The 23,858-nt window shown below is 38.9% G+C and overlaps 1 protein-coding gene and 1 long non-coding RNA gene across 2 annotated transcripts in view; one reads left to right on the forward strand and one right to left on the reverse strand.

Annotated features, from left to right (window-relative positions):
* Nucleotides 1-23,858, forward strand: part of COL4A4 (collagen type IV alpha 4 chain) — a 66,915-nt gene that overhangs the window by 23,280 nt on the left and 19,777 nt on the right. The window contains exons 10-32 of the mRNA XM_064385936.1: nucleotides 508-570; nucleotides 1,038-1,073; nucleotides 1,241-1,282; nucleotides 2,207-2,287; nucleotides 3,674-3,727; nucleotides 4,872-4,931; nucleotides 5,566-5,610; nucleotides 6,608-6,661; nucleotides 10,648-10,717; nucleotides 12,168-12,272; nucleotides 12,829-12,993; nucleotides 13,586-13,678; nucleotides 14,012-14,175; nucleotides 16,268-16,340; nucleotides 17,464-17,570; nucleotides 17,926-18,109; nucleotides 18,706-18,774; nucleotides 19,796-19,900; nucleotides 20,302-20,520; nucleotides 21,098-21,259; nucleotides 21,905-22,075; nucleotides 23,219-23,362; nucleotides 23,732-23,839. Of these exons, the coding sequence (XP_064242006.1) occupies nucleotides 508-570; nucleotides 1,038-1,073; nucleotides 1,241-1,282; nucleotides 2,207-2,287; nucleotides 3,674-3,727; nucleotides 4,872-4,931; nucleotides 5,566-5,610; nucleotides 6,608-6,661; nucleotides 10,648-10,717; nucleotides 12,168-12,272; nucleotides 12,829-12,993; nucleotides 13,586-13,678; nucleotides 14,012-14,175; nucleotides 16,268-16,340; nucleotides 17,464-17,570; nucleotides 17,926-18,109; nucleotides 18,706-18,774; nucleotides 19,796-19,900; nucleotides 20,302-20,520; nucleotides 21,098-21,259; nucleotides 21,905-22,075; nucleotides 23,219-23,362; nucleotides 23,732-23,839 (2,374 nt within the window). The remainder of the gene's footprint in view (nucleotides 1-507; nucleotides 571-1,037; nucleotides 1,074-1,240; nucleotides 1,283-2,206; nucleotides 2,288-3,673; nucleotides 3,728-4,871; nucleotides 4,932-5,565; nucleotides 5,611-6,607; nucleotides 6,662-10,647; nucleotides 10,718-12,167; nucleotides 12,273-12,828; nucleotides 12,994-13,585; nucleotides 13,679-14,011; nucleotides 14,176-16,267; nucleotides 16,341-17,463; nucleotides 17,571-17,925; nucleotides 18,110-18,705; nucleotides 18,775-19,795; nucleotides 19,901-20,301; nucleotides 20,521-21,097; nucleotides 21,260-21,904; nucleotides 22,076-23,218; nucleotides 23,363-23,731; nucleotides 23,840-23,858) is intronic.
* LOC135278959 (uncharacterized) lies at nucleotides 15-23,818 on the reverse strand. Its single transcript, XR_010346333.1, has 6 exons — nucleotides 23,711-23,818; nucleotides 15,609-15,699; nucleotides 4,070-4,139; nucleotides 3,905-3,975; nucleotides 709-839; nucleotides 15-110 (listed from the first exon to the last, which is right to left on the reverse strand). It is a non-coding gene; the product is annotated as an uncharacterized LOC135278959 (long non-coding RNA).

The following is a 23,858-nucleotide window of genomic DNA, read 5'->3' on the forward strand; positions in this document are numbered from 1 at the left end:
GTGTGGAGCAGCTGTTGCCCTGGTATTCACAGAATATTTTCTCTGGGAAATCCAAGATATGAAATCTTCTTCTACAATATCTGATGGGTGTCCCAAGAAAAAGTAGCACTCTATGATATTCCAGCCATAAGAACGTGGAAGAAGAAGAGAGAGTTTAATTTGTTGCTGAATCACATTCTTGATATCTTTGGGTTCCTCTTGTTATACCCTTCAAAAAGGCATTCATTGATGAATTGTATCAAGTCCCTGCACTGTAGCACAACTGCTGACAAAGTGAACTCTCCATGCATTAACAGCCTAGAACTGTGCCTTGTCCAGTATTACCCAGAAGCTGCTGCTGGGCTGCTCTGGTCAAGGGACATTTCAGGCATGGTGTAAGCTTTGGGCTGTGGGTGGAATCCAGTGGCCAGTAGGCTGAGTCCAAGATGTTTTAGAGGGGCTGGGTTTGTGTAGAAAAGGACAAGTTATTTCTGTGTTCACAAAAAGACCTTTCTCAATCTTTTCCAGGGACCTAGGGGGTCAAGAGGTACAACGGGCCCATCTGGATACCCAGGCCATCCAGGCTTGCCTGTAAGATCCCCACAATTATACAGCCTTGCCTTAGGATATGCATTCATTCTTGTCTACCCATTTTAGAACTTGCCTTAATGTGAATCAAAGCCTAAAAGTAATTTTTGAGGCAGGTAGTAAGATAGATTTTTGCTTTACCTTATGAGTTTGGAAGGTGAGGAATATGTTGTTCCTTCCCATGTCTGTGTGAACATGTTTCATACTGGCAGTCTGTGGTCATGGAGAAATCCTCCTAGTGCTCTCTCCTTAACCCCTTTTCCCAAGACAACCTGTGGGAGACAGGAAAGGGGGAAACCAGAGATCAGCCCTCCTGAAAAAAAAGCAGTGACCAAGTGAAGTAAATTGCACTTTGGAATAGGTACACCCCAACAGAAAATTCTGCCTCTATGTCCTATGAGCAAGACAAAATAATTTTCAAAACCTGTCTCTAAATCAGACATATTGATTGTCTTCATTCTCTTTTAAAGGGTGTTCCAGGTTACCCTGGTTTGCCAGGTGAACAGGTAGGTAATAACTTCTGAAGCTGTTAGTGAAATAATAATTTATACAAGTATTTGAAATGTTCCTTTTGTTTATTTGTTATCAAGCTTTTCAAAAGAGTTACTTAATAAAACTCTAATGTTAATATTTTCTGATCATGCTGAAACTGTGTACATTCTTTATCAATTAGGGAAATCCAGGTATTGGAGTGGATGGACAAAAGGGGGAGCCGGTAAGAAAACAAATAATATTAAATATATTATTGCTGTAAAGTTGGAAGAATAATAGTGTCTTGTTTAGCTCCCTGGAACCCATTCATTTGTGGCTTTGTGTCCTGCTAATCGTGTTAGAACAGAAGAAGTTATTGAATCAATTAATTCTGAGCAGAAGGAATTCCTTCAGTGAGCTGCATCCTGGAATCAAGCACATTCTGAAGATTTTGAAAAGCGACAATCAGTGTTACTTAGCATTTACATACATTCTGAACAGACTCTGCCTAGGTAACCACAGCAGTATTTGTGATTATTTAGTGACAGGGGCTGGACCAGACCAGTCCCTGAAACTCATCTCTTGCTAAGTGCAGAAGAGATGTCAAGGAAAGGGTGTAAGAAGCACATAATAATAGTTCCTTACCAGTCTCCACCTATATTAGCATATTCAGGATATATAGAGCCAATTTGGAATATTTGATATTTCTTCTATGAATTAGTGCAATCAGTTCTTAAAATTTGTGCAAGTGTCTAACATACACAACTTTCCACAGCAAATCAATAATTTCATTTCACATTCACAAAGTCTTGTGCTCAAAGGCTTTGGTCTAGAACATGAGAGACTGTATATACACATAAGAGATTTGACAGTCCTGTAACTACTATCTCCACAGCAGATTTGGAGCAGGAGCCAGGCATTCTCATTTATTTCCTTAGTTGTAACATAATTTTTAATGAGTCAGGAGAACAGATTAGATTGTCAACCTTACTCATCTGGGCAGATGGTAAAGAGGCTTACAGATCTCAGTGCAAACCTTTATCTGCAAGTAATTAGTACATTTTCAGTGAGCACAGGAATCTGTAGTGCTATGGTACAACAGGAAAACAAGCTGAGTGTCACTGAAATGCTGCATGGAACATCTCTGCTGTTGTTTTGGCTTCCACAGGGTGACATTGGACTGCCTGGGCCACCTGGGTCACCGCTGTTAGTTGGACCTCCTGGAGCTCAGCTGTTCAAAGGACAAAAGGTGTTAATTTGTCATCATATTTAACAGTGCTCAACTTGGCAAGTACAATCCTGTGATGTAATTTTTGCAAGGATGGCACAAGACACACCTATCTTTCTGTAAGAAACCACCAGCTGCAGCAGAATCCTGTGTTCAGCACCCTTCCTACAAGCTTTCAGGAGGGGACACACCACACCTACTTTAGCTCATGTTCTGGAGGGAAGACTGTCTTGATGCAGAAAGGAGATACTGCCTTGCTTTAGTGCTCTTCAGTTCTTGTCATTAGCAAATTTGGTTACTTTTCTATTGAATCTCTTTGTGGCTCTTACTAATACTTAAAATTTTGCCTATCACTTGCAACTGTACTCCAAACTACAGTTTTGAACTAACCCTAACCCTTCTAAGGTGCTCTTTTTAATATAAAAATTGTGTGATTTTGTTGTCAATTTTTATTGCAAGCTTTATCACAGAATAATGGAATCATTTGGGTTGGAAGAGTCCCTAAAGATCAGGTAGTCCCAATCCTTCTGCCATGGAGGGACACCTTCCACTAGACCAGATTGCTCAAAGCCTCATGCAAACTGGCCTTGAATATTTCTAAGAATGGGGCATCCACAACTTTCCTGAACAACTTGTACTTCTTTAAGATCACACCTACCATAGCTACAGCTGAGTGGCTTGGAACATTAGAATGTTTGTAACCCATGGGTTTTTTTTAAACAAAAACTGTGTTACAGAGCCTTCTATTGTTACAGAGCACTCTGCATCCTCAAGTCTGATTTCCTCAAATACACAAATGAAAAGGTGAAGTTGGCATTGCCAGCTCCTTGCAGCCTCAACTCAGGGAACCAGTAGATTTCACATGTTGGACCTTGGGCTTTGATCATGCAAACAGCTGCTATACAGGTGTATGAAGAGAGGGAAAGGACCAAAAGAACCTCCATAAACTCCCCAGGTTCCTGGGAAGTGGGACATTTGCTGCTCTACAACACAACACAGTCATGGCCATGTAAGCAGCTACTCAGACTGGGGCTGTGCTCAAAAGTGTAGATTTGATGCTTGTGAGTACTTGCATCAAACCAAAAAGAGCAGCAAATGAAAAAAAGAACTACTGTCATGCATGTTTGTGGGAACAAAGCCCTGACTTGCAGATCCTTGCAAGTGAAAAGATACATATATCTCCCTCCACAGTCATTATGCTGGTTTGACAGCATTAACAGAAATAAAGATAACTACATAAATGTTTTTCTTAGTTTTCTTATGTCTAGGACACCTAAAGAAATACACCCAGTACTTAAAAACATACCATTTAACACTTCTAGTTCAGAGTAGGACTTTAAAAACATTAAGCAGCACCTAGCATATCCTGCATATTAATATACACAAAAACTTTCCTTTTATATGTAGGGCCAAAAAGGATTACCTGGGGTAACAGGATCCAGAGGGTCACGTGGACCCAAAGTAAGTAATGGGACTTTTTTTTCCCATGGTGCTGGCAAAAATCCTTGTGTGGTTATTATGTTAAACTTCTAAAGCACAGCTTTTTTGGCTGTGAAATTTAATCACCGCCTAAATCAGCGTGAAAGCAAAAATATTTCAAAACCCTTTGGAAAAGCTTTCTGAGTGTTTTATACATACCTATGGAATGTTGCCTGGTAGCAAAAAGTCAGTGTTGTTGCCAGTTGGGCTGTTGACATAATGGATTGGAACTGTGAAGACAATACAAGTACAGATTATTTTTCCTCAAGAAGAGAAACAGAAATGATATGAATGTGTTCTTAGTGGGGCATCATGTATATTTACCACAGAAGGTTGAGGACAGGCTTTAACTTGACATTGTGGATATCCCCAAGGGCAGAGAAGGCAGAGTCACCTGTTTGGAGAGAGGGTTGCTTTTTACTGTCTATTCTACATTTTCTTTTCTTTCTGTCAACATGATCAATTTAAGCATTGAGGTGCCAGAAGAGGAAAATCCATAGGCAGGAAGCTGCCAGATCTCAGAAAAAAAAAAGGAAATTGGAGATAAAAAATGACTCTAGTTTATGTTAAAATCTTATTTAGCTTTGTAGCAGAAGAGAAGAAATGAGAAGCATGAACGTCACATTTCTGAGTTGTAAGTCTGGCACTTTTTCAGAAGTTCATTTTCCATCATAAAAAGACCACTGTTACTTGGCAATGGAAAAGAGAGCAAAGCTAATGTTTTTCTATCATATTTACAATGAAAAGATGGGCTTTATATGCATGCTCCAGTACTAGTTGTCTATGTAATGATAATACATACACTTGTTAGTCATAAGCGAGAACAGAGAAATCAACTGAAGCAGGTCAAATGATGCCCAAAACTTTAGAAAAATTATATACAAATTGAACTGCTGAAATAATATGAAACTTAGAGAAGAGACCAGAGCAGGTTCCTCAAATAACTGGAGCTACTTAGGCACTGCTGGTGATGCTGTGTGAAGTCAGCCCCAGTGACTGAGCCTCACAAGTGAAACAAGATCCATCTATGTAATGTATACATCATTTAGTAAACATGCACAAAAATTAAAATGTATGGCACACTTCACTAAGCATCTTGGTTAAAAAAATATTTTGACTGTTCTAGGGCGTACTTGGGAGAGGAGAAAAGGGTGAAAAAGGCCTTCCTGGATTCCCTGGATTGCAGGTAAGAAAGTTACACAATAAATTATATCACAAATTCACTATAATTAGGCAGTTTAAGTTTGCAATTTCAAGAAAGACTTTAAGGATTTTTTTAAAATAATCTCTCATGCTTCCTGTACAGAATATTTAGGAGACGTGCCCTGGGACTTACTCTGTCTCAGAATTAAAAATAAGCTCCTAGACTTTCCTTGAAAAGAAAATAAATCTGTAGGGTTATCCTCTAAATATTTGGACCAGCACAAAGCTGCTCTGGAACAGCACAGTACTAACACAGTAATTTTAATGTTCTCCATACGTGTTGGTGGTAGTTTTTTACAGCAGCTTTACTTGTGCTGGATTTGCCTAACAGTGCTGAAGTGGAGCAGCATTCCACTACTGTGCTTGATGCAATATGGTAAAAAAAAAAAAAAAAAAAAAAAAAAAAAAAAAGGGAAAATTTGACTGGCTTGCTTTGGTCTATAGCTCTAATTCTTATCCGTTTCTCACAAAAACTATTTGCAAAAGCTTTGCAATGCTTTTGGAAGATATCCCAAGTAATATTTATCTATGTAACATTAACCATCAGCAGTTCTGAATAGGTTTAATTTTAAATAAGTTTTTACTGTTTTAACTTACAGTCTACTTGCTCTTATTAGGGTCATCCTGGTTCTTACGGACCTGCAGGTTTTCCTGGAATGAAGGTATGAAGGCAGAAAGTATAAGAAGCTCTGAACAGTGGGATCAATAAGATTTTGTTTTCTGTGGATTTGTGCAGATTTGGAATTTCCACATATTTCACAGATCAGATTGCATTCCTTCTTTTCTATTCTGCTACCTGTTGCCACAGAAGCTGCATGAACTCTGTGTCTTTGAATTGCTGCCACTCTGAAATTTGGCTGAAATATCCTAATGGAATCTGAAGTTGCAAAGAGGAGGAAAAGTCAGTGGGACACACATACAGCATAATATAAAAAGTTATGCAGCATGTTAACTTTGTTTTTTATGGTGACATTGTTTGTGTAATTTTGTAGTGCATGCATGTTTTGTTCATGTTTCTGGCTTGAGAAATTCCAGTGATGCTAAGTCTGCTAAATTTTACTTATGAACTTACAACATCTTACTGGAATAAAGAACAATAGATGTATGTATATAGATCTATATCTTGCCCAACTCTAGTTAAGGTAGTGATCATGCTGTTCATAAATCCCATTAATATATAAATATTTGCCTCTAGAGTTATGTTCCAGGTGACTGCTTTATCTGCAAAAATACTTTTCACTTTGTTTTTCACTCTTGCCTACCCCTAAAGAGTTTGAGTACTGGCTGGATGAGTATATTAGAAAATCATAAAAAAAATGATGTGCAGCTACTTTCCATGCAGTAGTTTAAGAGAATCATTCAGCAAGCAGCCAACCAATTTCAGCTGTATTAAGCAGACAGTCTATCAGAGACTGCTGGTATGTATTCCAGCTAATTCTGTGCCCCAGCTTCGCTGAATCTGCTGAGCACTGTCTGAATAACCTGGCAATACATGCTGTGAATTTTCCAACACAAGAGATTCTGTGAAACACCACTGTACAAACCCAATGAATTTTCTGTGGACACAACTATAACATGACACTACTGTATGACTGGGTTTTGCTCAATTAATTATGTCTTAACAGATTAATTAATTTGTATTTATGCGATCCTTTCCAGGGTGAAACAGGATTTGCTGGTTTTCCTGGACAACCTGGCTATCCAGGCATACAGGTAAAAAAATGACACATTCACACCCGACTCCGTTCTGTGCCAGTATTTCTCCCAAATGTACCCACTTATCAGGCCATTTCCCTTTATGCAGTCATAATTTCTGTAAAGGTTAACTGTTTTCATGATAGTTATAGTTATTCATCACCACTGTAGAAAATAGCAATGTAAGAAAACATTCATAGCTGGTGCATGTGAGAGTGGGAATTCTATTCTATTTATTCTATTTTTATAGTTGATATTCTATTTTTTAATCCCAGTAGTTACCTGTAAGTATACCAGGATAGCTACCTAATCCATTAATTGTTCTCTGCAAGGTATTCACAGTTGAGCTGCATTCCCCAGGGAGGTATGGGAGGTAAAGGAAGCTGCTATTTAGTTAACAGTATGATCCTATAAACAAGGATAAAAACTGGCCCCAAATGAGGTGGCAAAATTCCATTCAGATGGGCCTGTTTGCATGATTTACCAAAATCTCTTGGCATGTGTTCAATCTGTTCACTTAAGTAACTGTTCCATGATGTTTACCACAATGGTGAGGAAGTGGACTCCTTCACACCAGCTGTGCTTAAACATTTCCTACTTTGGCCCACTTACATGACACTAACTTTCTTTTGTTTACAATACCTGCTGCTTTCCATTAGGGATTAGAAGTGTAGGTGTCACATCCCAGGGCTAAGCAGTAAACCAGGAAAATATTTAAAGAGTGGAAGAGATGCTTAAAACAATTTCAGATGACCCAGGTGTCAGTCTAGTGACATTTCAGGACAAAGTTTATGGAATTTTCTTCTGGAGGCTGTAAAACCAATGAAATTCTGACTACTGGATCATATTGTAATTCTGAGTAACAGCAAAGACTTGAATGAAGGGAACTGTTATATTTCCTATGGAATCTACAATGGTAAAGCACATTCAGAAGAAAAAAGCAGTTCTGGATGCTACCCTAGAGGGAGCAAAGCAGCAGTGAGTCTAGCCAGGGGGAAAGGCCTAAGGAGTCCTGGGATAGGGTCCAAGTGGTCAGCAGTGTATGAGCAAGAGGAGAAGTGAAATGCTGCAATGCAGAAGGTGGGTGACAGAATCATCAGTAGAGACACCAAGGTTGAAAAAGCTCATCAAAGTTATTATCACAGTACAGAGGAGAAAAACATTATTGTAGAAATTATGACACTAATGAACTTGGCTTAAATATTCTAGAAGACAAAGTCTAGGAGTGTTTATTTCCCTCTGAAATTTTTTTTTAACTGCTTATAAGCCAGTAAATTTTCTTCAAGAGATTTGCACAAAAATCACCTACCTCTGTTATAAATGAAAGATTAAGATTGGAACATGCTCTGCATAATCTGTGGTAATACAAAGAAGTAAACTGTGGCTGATGCAAACTTGTCATAAGTAGTGTACAGCTAAAGACACAGCAGAAAGCACACAAATATAAAGCAACAGACAGTTTTTCAAAGCATGTTTACAAATGAGAAATGGCAAACACATAAAGTAAATAAGTAAAAGTACAATAAAAACATCTAGATTAGTCACAGACTTGCTTTCAAAGGTAGGACTGCCAGGTGAATGCTAGACCAGCTTCTTCAGCCAAGATTTTAATTATGTGGTCATACCCAGGGGAAAAAATTGCCCACAGATGTTACTTTTCATCCCCTTTGGCTGTTATCAACTTCACAACACAATGATATCATTTAGTTACTAATTAAAGTGAAACATTCATATCAGATTTAAACAGAAAATTCATTGCAGTCCAGTACTCCCAAAATCTAGAATCAAATCTTAAGTGTTTTGTTATTAAAAAGTTCTCACCCCGATGTACATATTGTTTTAATTTGGGGCCTCATTAACAAACTTGAGACAAGTCACATTATAGAGAGAATAGTGCATTCCTCAGACTCCATCTGAGCCATCAGTTAACACTACAAACAGTAAACAAAAACCATGATTAATTGTTCGTAGGTTATTCTAGGGGAATGGTTGAAGTCCTGCAGTAATGAATCAGAAAGATGAAATTACAATTGCTGGTGCCCAGAGCAAAAGAAATCAAATCAAGAATAGACACAACTTAAAAAAAAAAGGGTAACTGCTACAGATATGCAGAATCCTGAGTGATTGCACAGATGCTGTAGTTTTGATTGAGAAGTCATTGGAGAAATCTGAGTATTCCTGAAAGGGGCAGACCTATCCAGACTGCATCAACTGTTCAGCTGCCCTCACCAGCTGTGGCTTAGGATCCACTAAAAATCACATGCACCTAAGAAACAAGAATATGATTGTAGCTTCTCCTGGGAATAGCCTGTCCTTGTGTAGATTTTTCTGAAACAAACATGTTCATAGAAAATCTAAGATGCATTCAGATTTAAGGTGTAGAGACTCAGAAAAAAACCCCAGTTGCATTGAAAGTAGATTTCATCTTTAAAAGTTGGTAACCGTTTCTAAAAGCAAAGAGTGGACTTCAAGGAATTGTTGCCATAGCTTTTGATGCCTAAGCCTGGATGCTGGCAACACAATTTTTAAAAAAAATAAACTGTTGGAAAGTTGATTCTCCTGAAGTTTTTATGGGAAGAGAAAACAGTATTAGTCAACAAAATAATCTAAAGAGATCTATGCCATTGTGTAGGAGTGTACCAATGGTGAAAACACAGCAAACAGCAGCTGCCAGCCAGAGAGGGTCATTACCCCTAACAGCCTGAAACCAGATTTTCAGAGACCACAACTGGAATTTATTACTTGAGATACCAAGAACAGACATGTTTGACATTGGCTCATTAGTCTTCAGTTCTTTCTTGTGTTCTGGTTGTGTCATTTTAAAATCAGCATGAAAATTATATAAGACTTGGGCCAAATACATCCATTATACAAATCTTTATTTATCATCATGAAATTAATTTTAAAGCTCAAAATGCTTTCTAAATTTATCAGAGGAGGAAAAATACTAGCTTTACTTTTTCTTTCCTGCCACACAGAAGGTTCTTCTGTGTCATTAGGAAAGACAAATTTATGTTATGTTTCAAAGAAACAAAGAAGACACAAGGATATTTTTTCATTCTGCAAGATGCAAAGGAAACAGGCCAGAGATCAAGAGGGCAGCAGTAAGTGACAGAACTGTCTAACTTCTCTAAAGATACCATTAAATAAAAAAAAAAAAAAAAAGGCAAGAAAGGGGCATAGAGACCTTGTTTTCACTTGTGTAAGGATGGGTATCCAGTTCTCCTTGTCTGTGTCCTAAAAGGCCCTGGAGTCCAGTCTGGGAATGCAGCCTCACTACGCAGTTCCCACATTGACATTCTTGTTTTCTCAGTTCCCATTTGCTGAAAAAGGAGAGCTGATTTGTAATCTACAAAGCAAAAGGTCTAATACAATTTGCCACATAAAAGACTTCCCTAAAGTCCACTTCACTTGCAATTCTCAGTAGCAAAATCCAAGTTAATTTAGAAAACCTCCAAGCAGAAGTGATTTTCCCCACCATTAGCAAGCACTTTCATGTTTTCCTAATGCAGATGTTTTAAACTTCTTGTAAGAGCTTTGAGTATCTCTTACCATTGATAATAGCTGTAAGACAGTGAAACTGTTTTCCTTTATGCTTATCTGTCATAGAAGTAATTTCCTAATCCTGATATAGAATTTCTGTAATTTTTCATTACAGATTGGTTGTTAAATCAAAATATCTCAATTAAATGGGTACTGATTTACTGTAGTTGAGTCATATTAACAATAAATGAATGAAATAAAATACAGCAGTCACATGTTCTAAAGAGTTAAATATTTATGTTTGATGTATATATTACTGTTCAGCCACTGGTATCCTGAAAGATAATGATTATTTTAAATCTTTTTTCTTGGTTTTAAATGCTGCAAAGTGTGAAAATCAAGTTTCCTGAGCAGTGTGTGTCACAGCCTTACATATCTCCCCACTGTTGAAATATTTAGTTACGTTCTAGTACACCATATATTTGTATACATTAAAAAAAATTATTGTTGGACTCTTACAGGGGGATCCAGGAGAAAAAGGGCCCCCAGGTCCTCCTGGAGCTGTTGGAACTCCACCGCTTCCTATAAAAGGTTATATCTATTTTTGACTAGTCTTTGTGCTGTATAAAGTGCAGGACCTGCTTTGCTAAGGTGTCAAAGTGGTCATTAAGGGTGCAGGGGACAGAATGCTAAAATACTCCCAGTGGCCACAGGCTGTGTTTGTGGGTTTGGCCACATGTTTGTGTTTGTCTTGCTGATCTTCCTGGAAGTACATTAAACATACAAATGTCACATTACATGTTTGTTTGTGTGAAAGATCTTTGTGCTACAGTCACAACTAGATCTGAAGGACTCTCTCGTTCTTGCACCTAAGCACAGCTACCAAAAATCAATGAAAAATAAGCCTGTGCTGGTTAATGGACAGCACATAAGAACACCTGCCTTGCCATTGTCATTTAGGATTCCTGTTTTTGTATTGCCACAACACACAGATTTTAGACTACAATCCAGCTTCCTGTCTTCAGGGGAAATCCTGGGACTAGTACTCCCAACAGAACACCTGTCAATTTATTACCTTCCTCCCTAAACCTCAGGCTGGGTTTTAATGTCCCAGCTCCCTTTATCCCCATCTTACTCATCTAATGGGTGAAAAGATGTGTGGAAGTTCTTATTTCATAGCAGGAAGCAGTGGGGAGCAGCCAGGTCTGCTGCCTGCAAGGTTGTGCTTTTGCATCTAATACCTGGAGAGTTTGTCTTGTGAGAATATTTCAACAGAGACCTCATCATAAATTGTATTTCCAGTGCAGCACTAGAAATTTCTTGTGATCACAGAAGTTACAACAAAACCCCAGTTCAGCCTTATCCTAAAATAAATTAAATTTTTTCCACAGACTTCCATGGTTTCCAGCCCATACAACAAACAACCCCATGCTTAATATTCCAAGTGACATTCATTCATATGCATGGTGTGTGAGTGGATACAATCTTCAGAGAAAGAGGCCTGTAGAACAATAGAGAACAGAACTACTGCCAATATGTTATTTTTCCAATTTAATGAAGCTGTTTGCATCTGATTCAGGTTTTCTTTATCAGTATGTACTTGCAATTTTAGATTTTATTATTTGTAGCAATTTTGAAAATATACTTTTAAAAATCTGAATAATTTCATCTAAGGTAATCCTGAAATGACCTCCCTTTGTGTACTGCCAAAGCACATAACATGAAATCCGTTATTTATTTTAAATGCTATATGTGTTTATTTTGGTCAAACATTTCTCTCAGCGTTTTGTAATACACAGCACAAAGATGCTTCTACAAAGTGATCAAGAGTTAAAAATGTGCTTGTGATATGGGCTGGAATCCATAGAAAAGTAACCAAATCCTCCCACATTAAAATTAAATTGTTACACATTTTAAAATGTTTCATGAGTTATTTTACTCTTGTGTAGCTTCCAAATTGTAATTTTGGTTGCAGCTTAATTTAGATTTAAGCTGTCAACTTAAAGGTGTTCAACTCACATGTTTCTGTAATTCTCTGTAGGTCCACAAGGAGATCCTGGATTTCCAGGTCCTGTTGGTGAAATGGGGTCAGTTGGACCAATTGGCCCTTCAGGCCTTCTAGGAAGACCAGGATATGATGGAACAAGTAAGAGAAGTAGAGGAGAAATGTGAACTATACACCAGAAGGAAAGAAAGCAGCTGAAAGAAAACTGTTCTTTGCTCTTGCTTGATGCAAGTCACCAACTGTAAAGACTGTTCAGTAAAAATATTAACTCAGCACTTAAAAGCCAGAAAAAGAAACAAAATGATCCAAGCAGAACATTAAGAATGAGTAGAAAAGGAACAGAAAACAAAGGAAAATACTACCATGGTAGACCCATGGTATAACTGTGTCTGGAGTGCTGTGCTTAAAATTTCTGCTTTCCATCTCAAAAATATATAAAGGGATGTGCTGAGAATGGCTTTGCTCTGTAGGAGGAGCTGGAGTAACTGGGATGTCTGGAAAAGAGGTAACGGAGAGAAGGAGGAAAAGAAGCATTTGAAAAGGAACCTCTTTTCTTGTAGATCCTGAAAAACCTAAGGATTCAAGCATTAGTTGTACAGAAGCTATTTTTCAGGGCAGTCCTGAATGGTCTGGATTTTCCTCCTTGATATCTCACATTAATGCTGTATGGGCTATTTACCTTTCTTTTTTTTCTCAGGTCTTCCTGGCCTGCCAGGAGTAAGTGGGGCACCAGGACCTCAAGGTTTTCAAGGGGACCCTGGTTTGCCTGGAACAGGTGAATTAATCCCAGGAAGACCAGGATTTCCTGGACCACCAGGCCTACCAGGACAGCCAGGAAGACAAGGCTTACCTGGACTACCCAGTAGGTTCAAATACAATGCATATAACACAAATAGAATTCTGCAGATTCATAGATCCATAGCTTTTGTTGGTGCTACAAATACAGAGGAGTTGACAAGTGCATTTTGACAGCTATTTCAAAGTTTTCATGGGATGTTGAAACCATATTTTTCCTATTAGCTTTTGATCAGCAAGATTTCAAGATTTTCATAGTTTTCTGGGTGATTTAAACCCACAAAAGTAACACACATACTAAAATTAAAATTTAAAATTGTTCATTAGACCAAAGTGCTTTGCTCTAACAAACAAGTTTTTTAACTGTTTAAGTTAAAAATACTGATGAGGAAACCCAAATCTGCATCCTTTAGAAAAGAAAAAGTAAAGTTCTAAGTAGAAAAAGATAGCAGTGGCAATGAGAAGGAATGTGTCAACATCAACTCCAGCCATACTGTCTGTTGCACTATAATCTATAAGCAAAAATTTGTAAAGCATTTAATAAGATCTCTAACTTTTTATGTGAGAATAATAAGAGAAGGGAGAGGAGGACACATGACCTAAGCAGGGGAAACAATAAACCTGACTTATACTGGCTGGAAAATTTGTTTTTTTCAAAGGTGTAATCTGTACTGACAGAGGGATCCCTGGAGAACCTGGACCAAAAGGTCAGATCGGCCTTCCAGGAAGAAAAGGGGCAAAAGGAGAGAAGGGTAAGTTGGCCTGGATAACAACAATTTGAGCATGAAACCTTTGCCAGAAGTGTCAAACCTAAATGTGCAAGAAGTTCATGGCAACTTGGAGGTTTAGGCTCATCAAAGTACAGAGCTACTGTTGGCATTGGTGCTTCTGAGTTAGCAGAGTCCTGTTAGTGCAGAGTTACTCAGCACTGTAAAGGGGACTGATAATCCTCTCCAGGTGAGATAACATGAGATAAAATGGTCTAGATGTGATGCACTACTCACACAGAAAAGAAAAAGGACAGCACTATTTTTTGTGTATGAATTTTTCAGCTGTTTCAATGTACTTTTGACACTTTCATGTAGGAAGTCAAGGCCTCTGCTCATGCAGTGCTGGTCCTCCTGGTCCCCGTGGTGTGCAAGGACCTCCAGGTACTCCAGGAAGGAAAGGACAAATGGGATACCCTGGAAGACATGGAGAAAAGGGTGACCCAGGCTTATCCGGTGCACTGGGATCACCAGGGCTCCCTGTGAGTACTTCTCATGAGCTTCAGCAAACAACATCAAGCTACCTCTCAACTCAGGAGGCATTTAAGCAGAAGTGCCCTGGAAAACCATCTGGAACTTATCTGCTTTAGCTTAATACAGTCCAGTGAAACAAGCTTTTACTTTTGGGAGTAGACTTACTTTCTTTAATGTGCTTCATATAGTTTATCTTAGTCCCCAGAGTGAGCAGCAATTCAAAACACCACTTAATTTAATTGCTTTAGGAATACAGTATATGGTAATTTATTGGTCTTGCTGTGATTTTGATCTACTTCTTCTGGTCCGACATAAGGAATGTACATCCAGGATGCTGCATGCCATAATAAGGCCAAACAGAAGGGGTTTTTTAATACACTTTCTTGTGTGTGAGAGGTTTTTCTTTGAAAATATAGGTAGATATGCCTTACTTTATAACCGTTGTATTATGGTTGAGTTTTTGGGTTGTTTTGAGGGGCATGTTTAGAGGGGGTTTTTGTGCCTTTTTTTGTTGTCCTTGGTTGGATTTTGTTTTATTTTTTTTTTGAGATGTGGGCTTGTTTTAATAGCAGAACTGTTTGCTCACATAAGGAATTGCTTAAAAGTTTTCAGAACATGTTCTTTCAAAAGGAAAAAAAGCAAACAAATCCACTGTGAGTCTGAGAGAAGGAGGTGGAAGGGCTCTCATTCAAGTTCCAATCGTTTCATTAGAAGATTTACATTTGCCTTTTTTTCTTAAAACCTGAGTGGTGTATGTGAGATTCTGATGTTTTTGTTACTTTTGAGAGTATGTTTTAGCCCTTGTGGCTCTGAAGTAAGGCTTGAAGCCTTGTCCTGAGCTTTGTTGTTCCTAGGTTACTTAATTGAGTAACAAGGACAATATAATCACTTTGGAAGGAAATAATTCACTTCAGTACAGAAGAGCTTTGGTCTAATGGACCATTTTTCTGCTCTCTTCCCAAATATTTAATTTTCTTTTCAGACACTAACAACTCATCACAGCCTACTTGAAGATCTAGACATTGTAACAAATAGTCACTTCTAATTTCAGATACACATTTTTTATGTCTGCTGCCTGATTTAAAATCACATTATAAACTGGTTTTGCTGCACCTATTTTTAAGGGAAAGATTTTGAGTAACAGAGGAAGCTGCCTAAATAATACCCCAGTTGTTTGTACCTTAGTGGCCTTTTACTTCTGTGTAAATTTCACATGGATGTCTTGATCCATGTATACTGTTGCAAGACCTTGACCAATGGTGATATGAAAATTGCACCCTGAATGGACAGCTGAAAGCAAAAATCAGCATAAAAATATAGAAAAGTATTTATTTTCCCCTCTAAACATGTTATTCATCTAAGAGTATAATGTACCTAACTAGACTAAATTTTTTATTGGTGGCTTTGTGAGTTTTCATTCAGAGCAAAAAGCATCACTTACTTTGTGCTGTGTTCACTTCTGGGAGGGCAGCCTCATCCAGCAGTCACCACCCGCCAGAGATTCCTTTCCTCAGCAGGTTGTGGGTTGAAATCTGCAGTGGGAAGAGTTAATGAATCATTTGTCTCTTGATATTCTTACACTTGCAGTCCCACATCTGTGCAGCTGTGGGCACAGTGCTCTAGCATTACAATTTCTTTCAGTTGTTGTAGTGATTTTGGTTCGCCAATTTGAGATTTCCTGGGGTTTGTTCATTTTTAACATGTGTGTTCACAGAGGCATGTTCAGCTTTCTAGTGGTTTAGCAAAGTGTCAGTCTTCAAAATGAGTCACTGATTGGTGTTATTAGGCATGGAACAAGCTCTCAGCAGCTCGTCTCAGAAAAATCATTTCCGTGGGTGGCTTCTTCCCTCATCACCAAACATCAATTAATGCAAAACCAGCACGGCTGTGCATCTGTGCAGGTGGCACAGTCAGCCTGAAAAGACCACATGCCATTCACACTCCTCTTTTTGACCATCACAAGAGACCAGTGTCCTTTTGGTTACTTTAACTGGTCTTTTTTGGGGAAACCATGCAAAAGATAGATATCTCATTTTCCCTTCAATTCCCCGTTTGATTTCTTGCTGGAGATAACCGACAACTCTTTTCTTTGTCCATAAGGGGATTCCTGGTTCTGCTGGACAGCATGGGGAAAAAGGAGAGAAGGGTGATCCAGGAAGAGTTAGAATAAAAGGTAAACACACATTTTATCATTAAGCTTTTTGTTTTCCTATACGATGTCTAGGCAACAGTGTGAGAAAAACATTAATTTACTCTTTACTAAATCCATTACCTCAGTTAGTTACTGAAACCTAGAGGGCATATATATCCAAACTGCTCTCTTGCTACCACCTCTTCTTGCTAAACACCATATCAACACAATGTTTTGTGGTTTTTTTCTCTATAGTTGAACCATAAAACAGTTTTAACAGCATGTTATTAATGCAAACAAATGACTTTTCATGTCATGCATTTGATAATTGGGGTCTTCCAGAGATCTGTATAGCAAGGACTAAGCAGAATACAAATACTGCGAAGTCATGAAGAATTATTATTGAATAGAAGCCACCTCCTGAACTTTCATATACCAATATCATAGCTGTTATCTCAAATTAGGCCACCAACATCTTTCTTGGGAAAACCTCAGTCTCAATGACTATTCAGATTCCTCTCCTATTTCTAAAAATTACACTTGACCAGGCATTGAAGAGAAACAATAGGCCACCAGTTGCACAACTGGAATTCTTGTAATTAAACAGATCAAAACCTCTCCACAGTTATGGTTATGATTTGCAAAAGAAAAAGAAAAAGAGAACAATAAATTACAGCAATCTGATGGCAAAGCTTAGTTAGAAAGGCTAAAATAGTTATTCACAGAAGACTGTTCTTCTTATTGTTTATGAAAAGTTAGCTTAGCTTTGGATGCCTGTGGGTTTTTTACAGATGTTGGAACTGGGGAAAACATTTGCTTTTATTTGCAAAGGATTTCTTGACACAGCAAAATGAATCTTTGTGTTACAATAGTTTTACTGTCCTTGATGCAAAAGTTACTTTCTCATAAATATTGGTGCAAGAGAAAAGCCACATTCCTGTGGTGCCTGTGAACATGTCTTTTACAGAGAGACCAAGTTGTTCCATCAGGTATCCAACTACAAACTGCCTTCCTAAGCCTAAAATGCCTCATTAAGGAATGTGAATTCAAGGACTGGGAATTATCATGGAGATAGAATCAACGGTTACCCAGCATTTCTTTAAGTAGAAATACCTCCTCCCCCTAAAATTACTGCAATTTTTTTTTTCCCCAAAAATATTTTAAGGATTAAAAGGTGAAAGAGGACCTACTGGGCTTCCAGGATTTCCAGGCCAAAGAGGCCCTGATGGCAGAGATGGGGAACTAGGATTGCCAGGGGAAAAAGGAACTCAGGTATGTTTGACTTCCCCAGACTTTTTCCATTTCAATTCAGATATTATCTTATGAAAGATTATGAAAGTTTTTATCCATTAAAAAATTAGTTTATTGTAAGTATTACTGTTTATTTGGTATTCCTGATTATAATCTGTGCATGTACTGTGTGCCAATATTACGGGGTCAGGAAACAAAAAATACACAAACCCCTTTGTTCCTATTGCCTTTGAATATTTAAAAATACTAATGCCATCCATGTAGTCCTTCCATTGTGAAAGCATTTTTCCAGATAATTCTCTAATATGGTTTTTCATAATCAAAGAGAGGAGAGAAATTAGCTCTTGTTACTTCTTATTGAGAATTTTTATTTCAGGGCGATTCTGGAGTAGCAATTCCGGGTGATAAAGGATTCCCTGGGCTCCCAGGACCTCCTGGGGTAAAAGGCCAGATGGGATTGCCTGGCTTGGGGCTTCCTGGCCCTCCAGGAGCCAGAGGCAGCCCTGGAGACTTTGGTGATATGGGTAATGTTGGGCCACCTGGTCCAAAAGGCCAGAAAGGTAATTTTGAATGTTTATGTTAAGAATGAAATAGCAAAATACATGTTTAGGTGTTGGTGGCATCCATTATGGTTTAATATGTATTATATTTTATATTAATGTATTATTCTATATGTATATCTATATGTATACATATAGTGCTATTCATTTAGAGTGAAAATAATATTAATTTATAGGAAAACACAATTTATGGTTAAAGCTTGGCCTGGTTTTTGATTATAAAAAATGCTTAGCAAAATAAGTCTACAGTGATAGTTGTAGATAGAATTGAAATGAAAATATTATTTCATTCTTGCAATAGAGAGTATTGTAAAACAAATTGCCATGACAATTAAAAAAAAAACCCTTTGTATTTAAAAATAAAACTGTATTACAACAATTTGAAATATTACCAATGTTCCATAGGAAGTAGAAAGAAAAATATATTTTAAGATTCCCTATCAAAACTTCATTAATATGGAAATAACAATGTGCATAAACATTCACTGCACATTTGCACATGTGGTTGGGTAGTCCCCCAGAAATATTACAGTAAGTGTTCAGACTCCAGTTAACCTAAAGTCACATGGGCCAGTTTCTTCTCCCTCTTTCTTCAGGTGAAACTGTCTGCATTACATCACCATATCCTGGAAACCCAGGTCCCCCGGGTTTCAAAGGTGTTCAAGGTATGTTTGTGCATACGAGAATTTTTGATTTATACTGAAATGGAGTTTTAAGTCACTAATTAAAGAGGCTATCCTAAAAACTGCACTATTCTAGTTTTCCCACAAAATACGTGTTTCAAAATGTAAAACTGCAAATACACAGGAGTGTAGTCTCTAATAGAATCAAGGGCCAGACAGCTGCAGTTTGCACCATCAGAAGGTGTGCAGACAGCCTCCACGGAAATAATTAAATCAAGGTAGCTTCAAACTCTGTCCTGCCTCAATGAAAATGCATGAGAGAGTCTGTAAAATATGGCTGGAGTTGGGTAAGGCCTACAGCATGTACATCTCCATACCAGGAGAAAGAGATGTCCAAGGCAAAGATATGCTGCAAGCCTGTAATTTCTAAAACTGTATTGCTCATGGCAACTTGCAATTGAGCTCTAAAATCTCAATACTTATCATCATTACTTTGACTTATTCAATTTAAATTCAAATAACTCACCCAGGAACTGGCAAAGTGTTGCTTGTGATCACCTCTAAGACATTTGAAATATCCAAGCAAATTAGAAGAAATGGAGAGAGTGGATTTTCAAGCTGTGTAATAAGGTGTTGCACAGCTCATCAGTGTTGTGGGTGGGAACAAAAATTTATGCAGACATGAGTGTACTGAGCTCATCTGCACCATTCCAGAAGCAGGACATAGCACAGAAGAGTATAAAACCTTGAGCTGACACCTGTCATTCACTAGGTTATACTGTTCATGGCCTGCAACAGTAAAATGTTGTAGGAAATACTTTTTTTTCTAATTGACAGTGGTGATTTGTAGTCTGCTGTTAATAGAATAGGGAACAAGTTCATTTAGAAAAACAGCAACCATGCACTTGTTTATGACTTGGGCAGTGGCTCTTGCCCAAAGTGTTAGAAGTAGATGAAATCAGCTTGTTTTCAAGGTATATGAATTTGGAATGAATATAAAATCCTTAGATCACACATTTTAGTGGTCTGACAGCCTTTTTATGTATTTCCTTCTTATTTCCAGGACAAAAGGGTTTAAAAGGACTCCCTGGGTATCCTGGACCAAATGGCTTTGATGGGCAAAAAGGCCATCGAGGAAGGCCAGGAGCAGGAATCCCTGGGCCAGAAGGTGAATTGTGCTTTCCCTAATTTGGGAGAGCTGCTGGGCAAGTTGTAATGCAGGGGAAGGTAGGGTAGGGTAAAGTAGAATTGAATAAAGTAGAATAGAATTCAGTGTCCAGAGAGCACCAAACCAGACAAGAGTGACAGTACTCAAGACAGATGCTGCCCCAAAGAAAACCCCTGTCACTTCCCACAGGAATTACCTTCTTCAATCCTCATGTATAATTAGCTATAAATAAGAAACATGAAGTTTAATTTATGATGTTATTTTTCTTTGCAAGGTGACAATTTAAATCTGGCTAAATTTGGACTACAATATTCCACATTTGGGGTGGGGGGAAACAAAACAGAAAACCCTGAACAACTCTTGAATTGAGCTCTATTTGAATTTAAAAATCATATCAACAGGCTTCCGAGGCATAGCTGGTGATCCTGGTGATGAAGGTGAAAGAGGATCTACAATTGATGGCAAAAATGGCCTTCCAGGTCCACCTGGCACAGATGGCCAGAAAGGTCTTCCAGGTGACACCACATATGGCCCTCCAGGAATCCCAGGCAACAGGGGACTGCCAGGACCCCCTGGTGCACAGGGAGCAAGGGGTAATCCAGGCATTCCTGGACTTCAAGGTATGGGCCAGTTTCTGTGAACCACTTCTACATGTTCAAAGGACAAAATGTGAGCAAAGGTGCTCCTGGTTCAGAGAAAACTTCCTCTCACTCAGACCCACAATGGTGACTGTTAACTACTCCCTGTTTTTACATTTACATTTTGCTGTTTGCTGCAGTGATTGTCTCCACAGCACCACATCCTTCCCATCTCCTAGAGGATATTGCTGTTTCCTTTTACAGGTGTTCCTTTTGCCTGGCCCTAAGCAGATGCACCCATCCTTCAGTGCAGGGAACACCTATAGAACTGAGCCAGTGCTGTGCACCTGGGGCAGGCCAGTGAGCTCCCATTCTGCTCCTACACATCAGAAACTCTCTTCTGTACCTATAGATGAGGGTTGAATTTGTATTTGCTCCTTAAAGAAAGAAATTCTCCACAACAGACAATTCTAAATTGCAGAAAAGCATCGCTTTTCACAAACTATGCAAAAACTAGAGGATAAATACTATAGTAACCTAACATGTACATTTCAAAATGAAAACTAGGAATTTTGAGGGACAGTGCGTAATGGAACTAACAATTTTATTTTTTTTCCAGGACAACCTGGTACCCCAGGATTTCCAGGTGCCAAAGGTTTTAGAGGCCCAGAAGGTGATGTAGGAGCACCAGGCTGTCCGGGCTTCCCTGGCTCACCATGTGTCCCAGGCTTACCAGGACCACCTGGACTCAGAGGTGTCATGGGCCTGCCAGGACCTCAAGGTACACAACAGCCAGCAGGCTGCCTCACAGCTCTAAGCTTTGCACATATTTTCTGCCAGATTTCATCACTTGATTTTTGTGGCTGGCATGACAAATGTTGCCATGGGGGCTGCTCATTACTGGGGGTGTACATTATGTTTTGCACATTTCTTTAAACTCAGGGAATGTAGACTGTGCATCTCAGGGGTATCCCAACTTCCCTTCCCATGCTGTTCCTTAACTGGCCAAATCACAGTGAGTTCACCATAAGAAATAAACAAAGAGTTATCTTGTATCTGTTGGCCTGAGTAACTTAACTGAGCTCCTGTCACTGCTCAGATACTTTTATCTTCCTTATTCTTCAATGGAAGGGTTACTTAGGAAGAACTAGGAGACACATCTATCAAAAGTATTTACAAATTAGTAGGGATTTTTCACAGTGCTCTCCTATTGTCTGTCACTAAAGAAATACAAGAAAACAAACATTCTAATTGATAAATCTAGGCAGGGCGAGAACTCCAACATAGTAAAAAAAAGGTTTCAACTTATTTTGCCATGTTTGATGATCTTCAAATTTATACCAAATCTATCACTTTCTACTTTTTATATGCAAATGTGTAACTTTTGCCTGCATTTACATACATAGATTAAAGCTGTTTTTCTCAGGCTTACCAGGCTTTAAAGGTCAGAGGGGAGACAGGGGCCTGCCTGGGCCCCCTGGAACCAAAGGTCTGAAAGGCTCTCTGGGCTCACGAGGTCTCCCAGGTCCTCCAGGCTCACGAGGTCCCCCAGGACTTCCAGGAAATAAAGGACCCATTGGCTTCCCAGGAGAAACAGGTATGCTGACTATCCTGCAGACCACCTCACCCATAAGTTCTCTTGTAGAGGGAGCTTTTTACTGATTTTAAGGTTAGCAAGTACTTTGCACTCATTTCCCTTTCCAGCTTCAAGGATAAGACTGCAGCAGGGTAGAGTCAATAACCATAGAACTATCCCTTTTTCTTTCTCATATGATAAAAACAAAGGGATGGATATAGTTTGATGCACTTTGGTGAATCCTGGTGCTTTAGTTGTTTTACAGCACTGACATATTTCTATGTATTATTTCCTGACTATTTGTACTAGGTTGTAATATGCTATAATAAGAGGAATATGTTTAGGGTTAGCAGAATCCCTTGGGTGACAGTCCTAAGGGGCAAATGAGTCTAGGAAGATTGAACATTCTTCAAGGAAATTTTTAAGGCATGGGAATAGGCCTTGTGCCAAAAGATGAGCCAGTGAGAAAAATGAACAGCTGGGCTGAACAGAGCTTTAGCTGAACTCAGGAAAAAAGGGAGAGTGTATGAAGTTTGGAAAAAGGCACAGGCAACTCAGGAGGACAAGGGTTTATGGGGGGAGAAAATCAAAAGGCCCAAAGTACAACAAGAAAATCTGGTTACTGCTGTAAAGGTAATAAAAATGCTTCTATAAATACATTAGCAGCAAAAGGAGGAGCAAGGAGAATCTCCATCCTTTGTTGGATGGGAGGGGGCAAAATATAGTGACAAGGGATGAGGAAAAGGCTGAGGTACTTAATGCCTTCTTTGCCTCAGTCTCTAATGGCAAGCCCAGCTGTTCTCTGGGTACCAGCCTCTGGAGCTGGAGGGCAGGGACAGGGAGCAGAACAAAGCCCCCATAATCAGGTAGCCACATGCAGGATCTGGTGGTGTGCTGGGGATAACTGCTTTAGGAGTAAGGGTAGCCTAAATCTTCAGGGGCTGACTGCAGGTAGGGGGAGGCAATTTGCTTCAGTAGAAACAGGGTTTCATCAGAAGTTTGACCTTGGCATGAAGCCATGCTCCAACTAATGGTTCTCTAGTTCTGCTGATTTTCTAAGAAGTCCTTCTAAACATGCTGGTTTTGCTTTGTGCTATTCCTCAGAATATGACAGCAGCAGTATAAGGAGACTTAACATGTAAATAAAGCATTTCATATTACCAGGAAGCAAAGGCATTCAAGGACCCCAGGGATTCCCAGGACTCCCAGGAATACAAGGCCCAATGGGAATCTTTGGTGTAAAAGGAGAAGAAGGAAAAATGGGTCTACCTGGGCCTAGTGGAGAATGTGGAGATATGGGAATAAAAGGTTTGTAAAAATCCACTTCACGCTGTAGTTATCTTGTTGATATGTTTAGTTTTGTTACTACTGTGTTAAAAATCTATTTAAATTTTTACAGGAAAGAGAGTAATGATTTTGAGACAGCTCAAAATTACTGTTTTTCATAATTTCACAGTCTTTCCTAATTGTTCTGATTTAATATCACCTGGGTTATGACTGAATAAACAAAAACTCAAGGGAAGAATTGCAAATTCTGTCAGCAGTGAGCCTGCTGAGAAAACTGAGAACCACATTAGTATTTGAAGGCTTTCTCTATTAGGAAAGTCACCACTCAAACTAGTTTTCAGGCCATGTCACTCGTGGGGATATATTTACCTTGCACATGTTCCTTCCAAGGTGAAAGGGGGCCTCCAGGAGACAGCGGCTGCGTTAACCTCCGTCTTGAGAAGGGACAAAGGGGGGACCCAGGGCTTCCTGGGGAGCCTGGACTGAGAGGTGAAAGAGGTACGTTCAGAAAAGCCCT

Source organism: Passer domesticus, chromosome 11, assembly GCF_036417665.1.
Source record: "Passer domesticus isolate bPasDom1 chromosome 11, bPasDom1.hap1, whole genome shotgun sequence".
Classification (NCBI taxonomy): Eukaryota; Metazoa; Chordata; class Aves; order Passeriformes; family Passeridae; genus Passer; species Passer domesticus.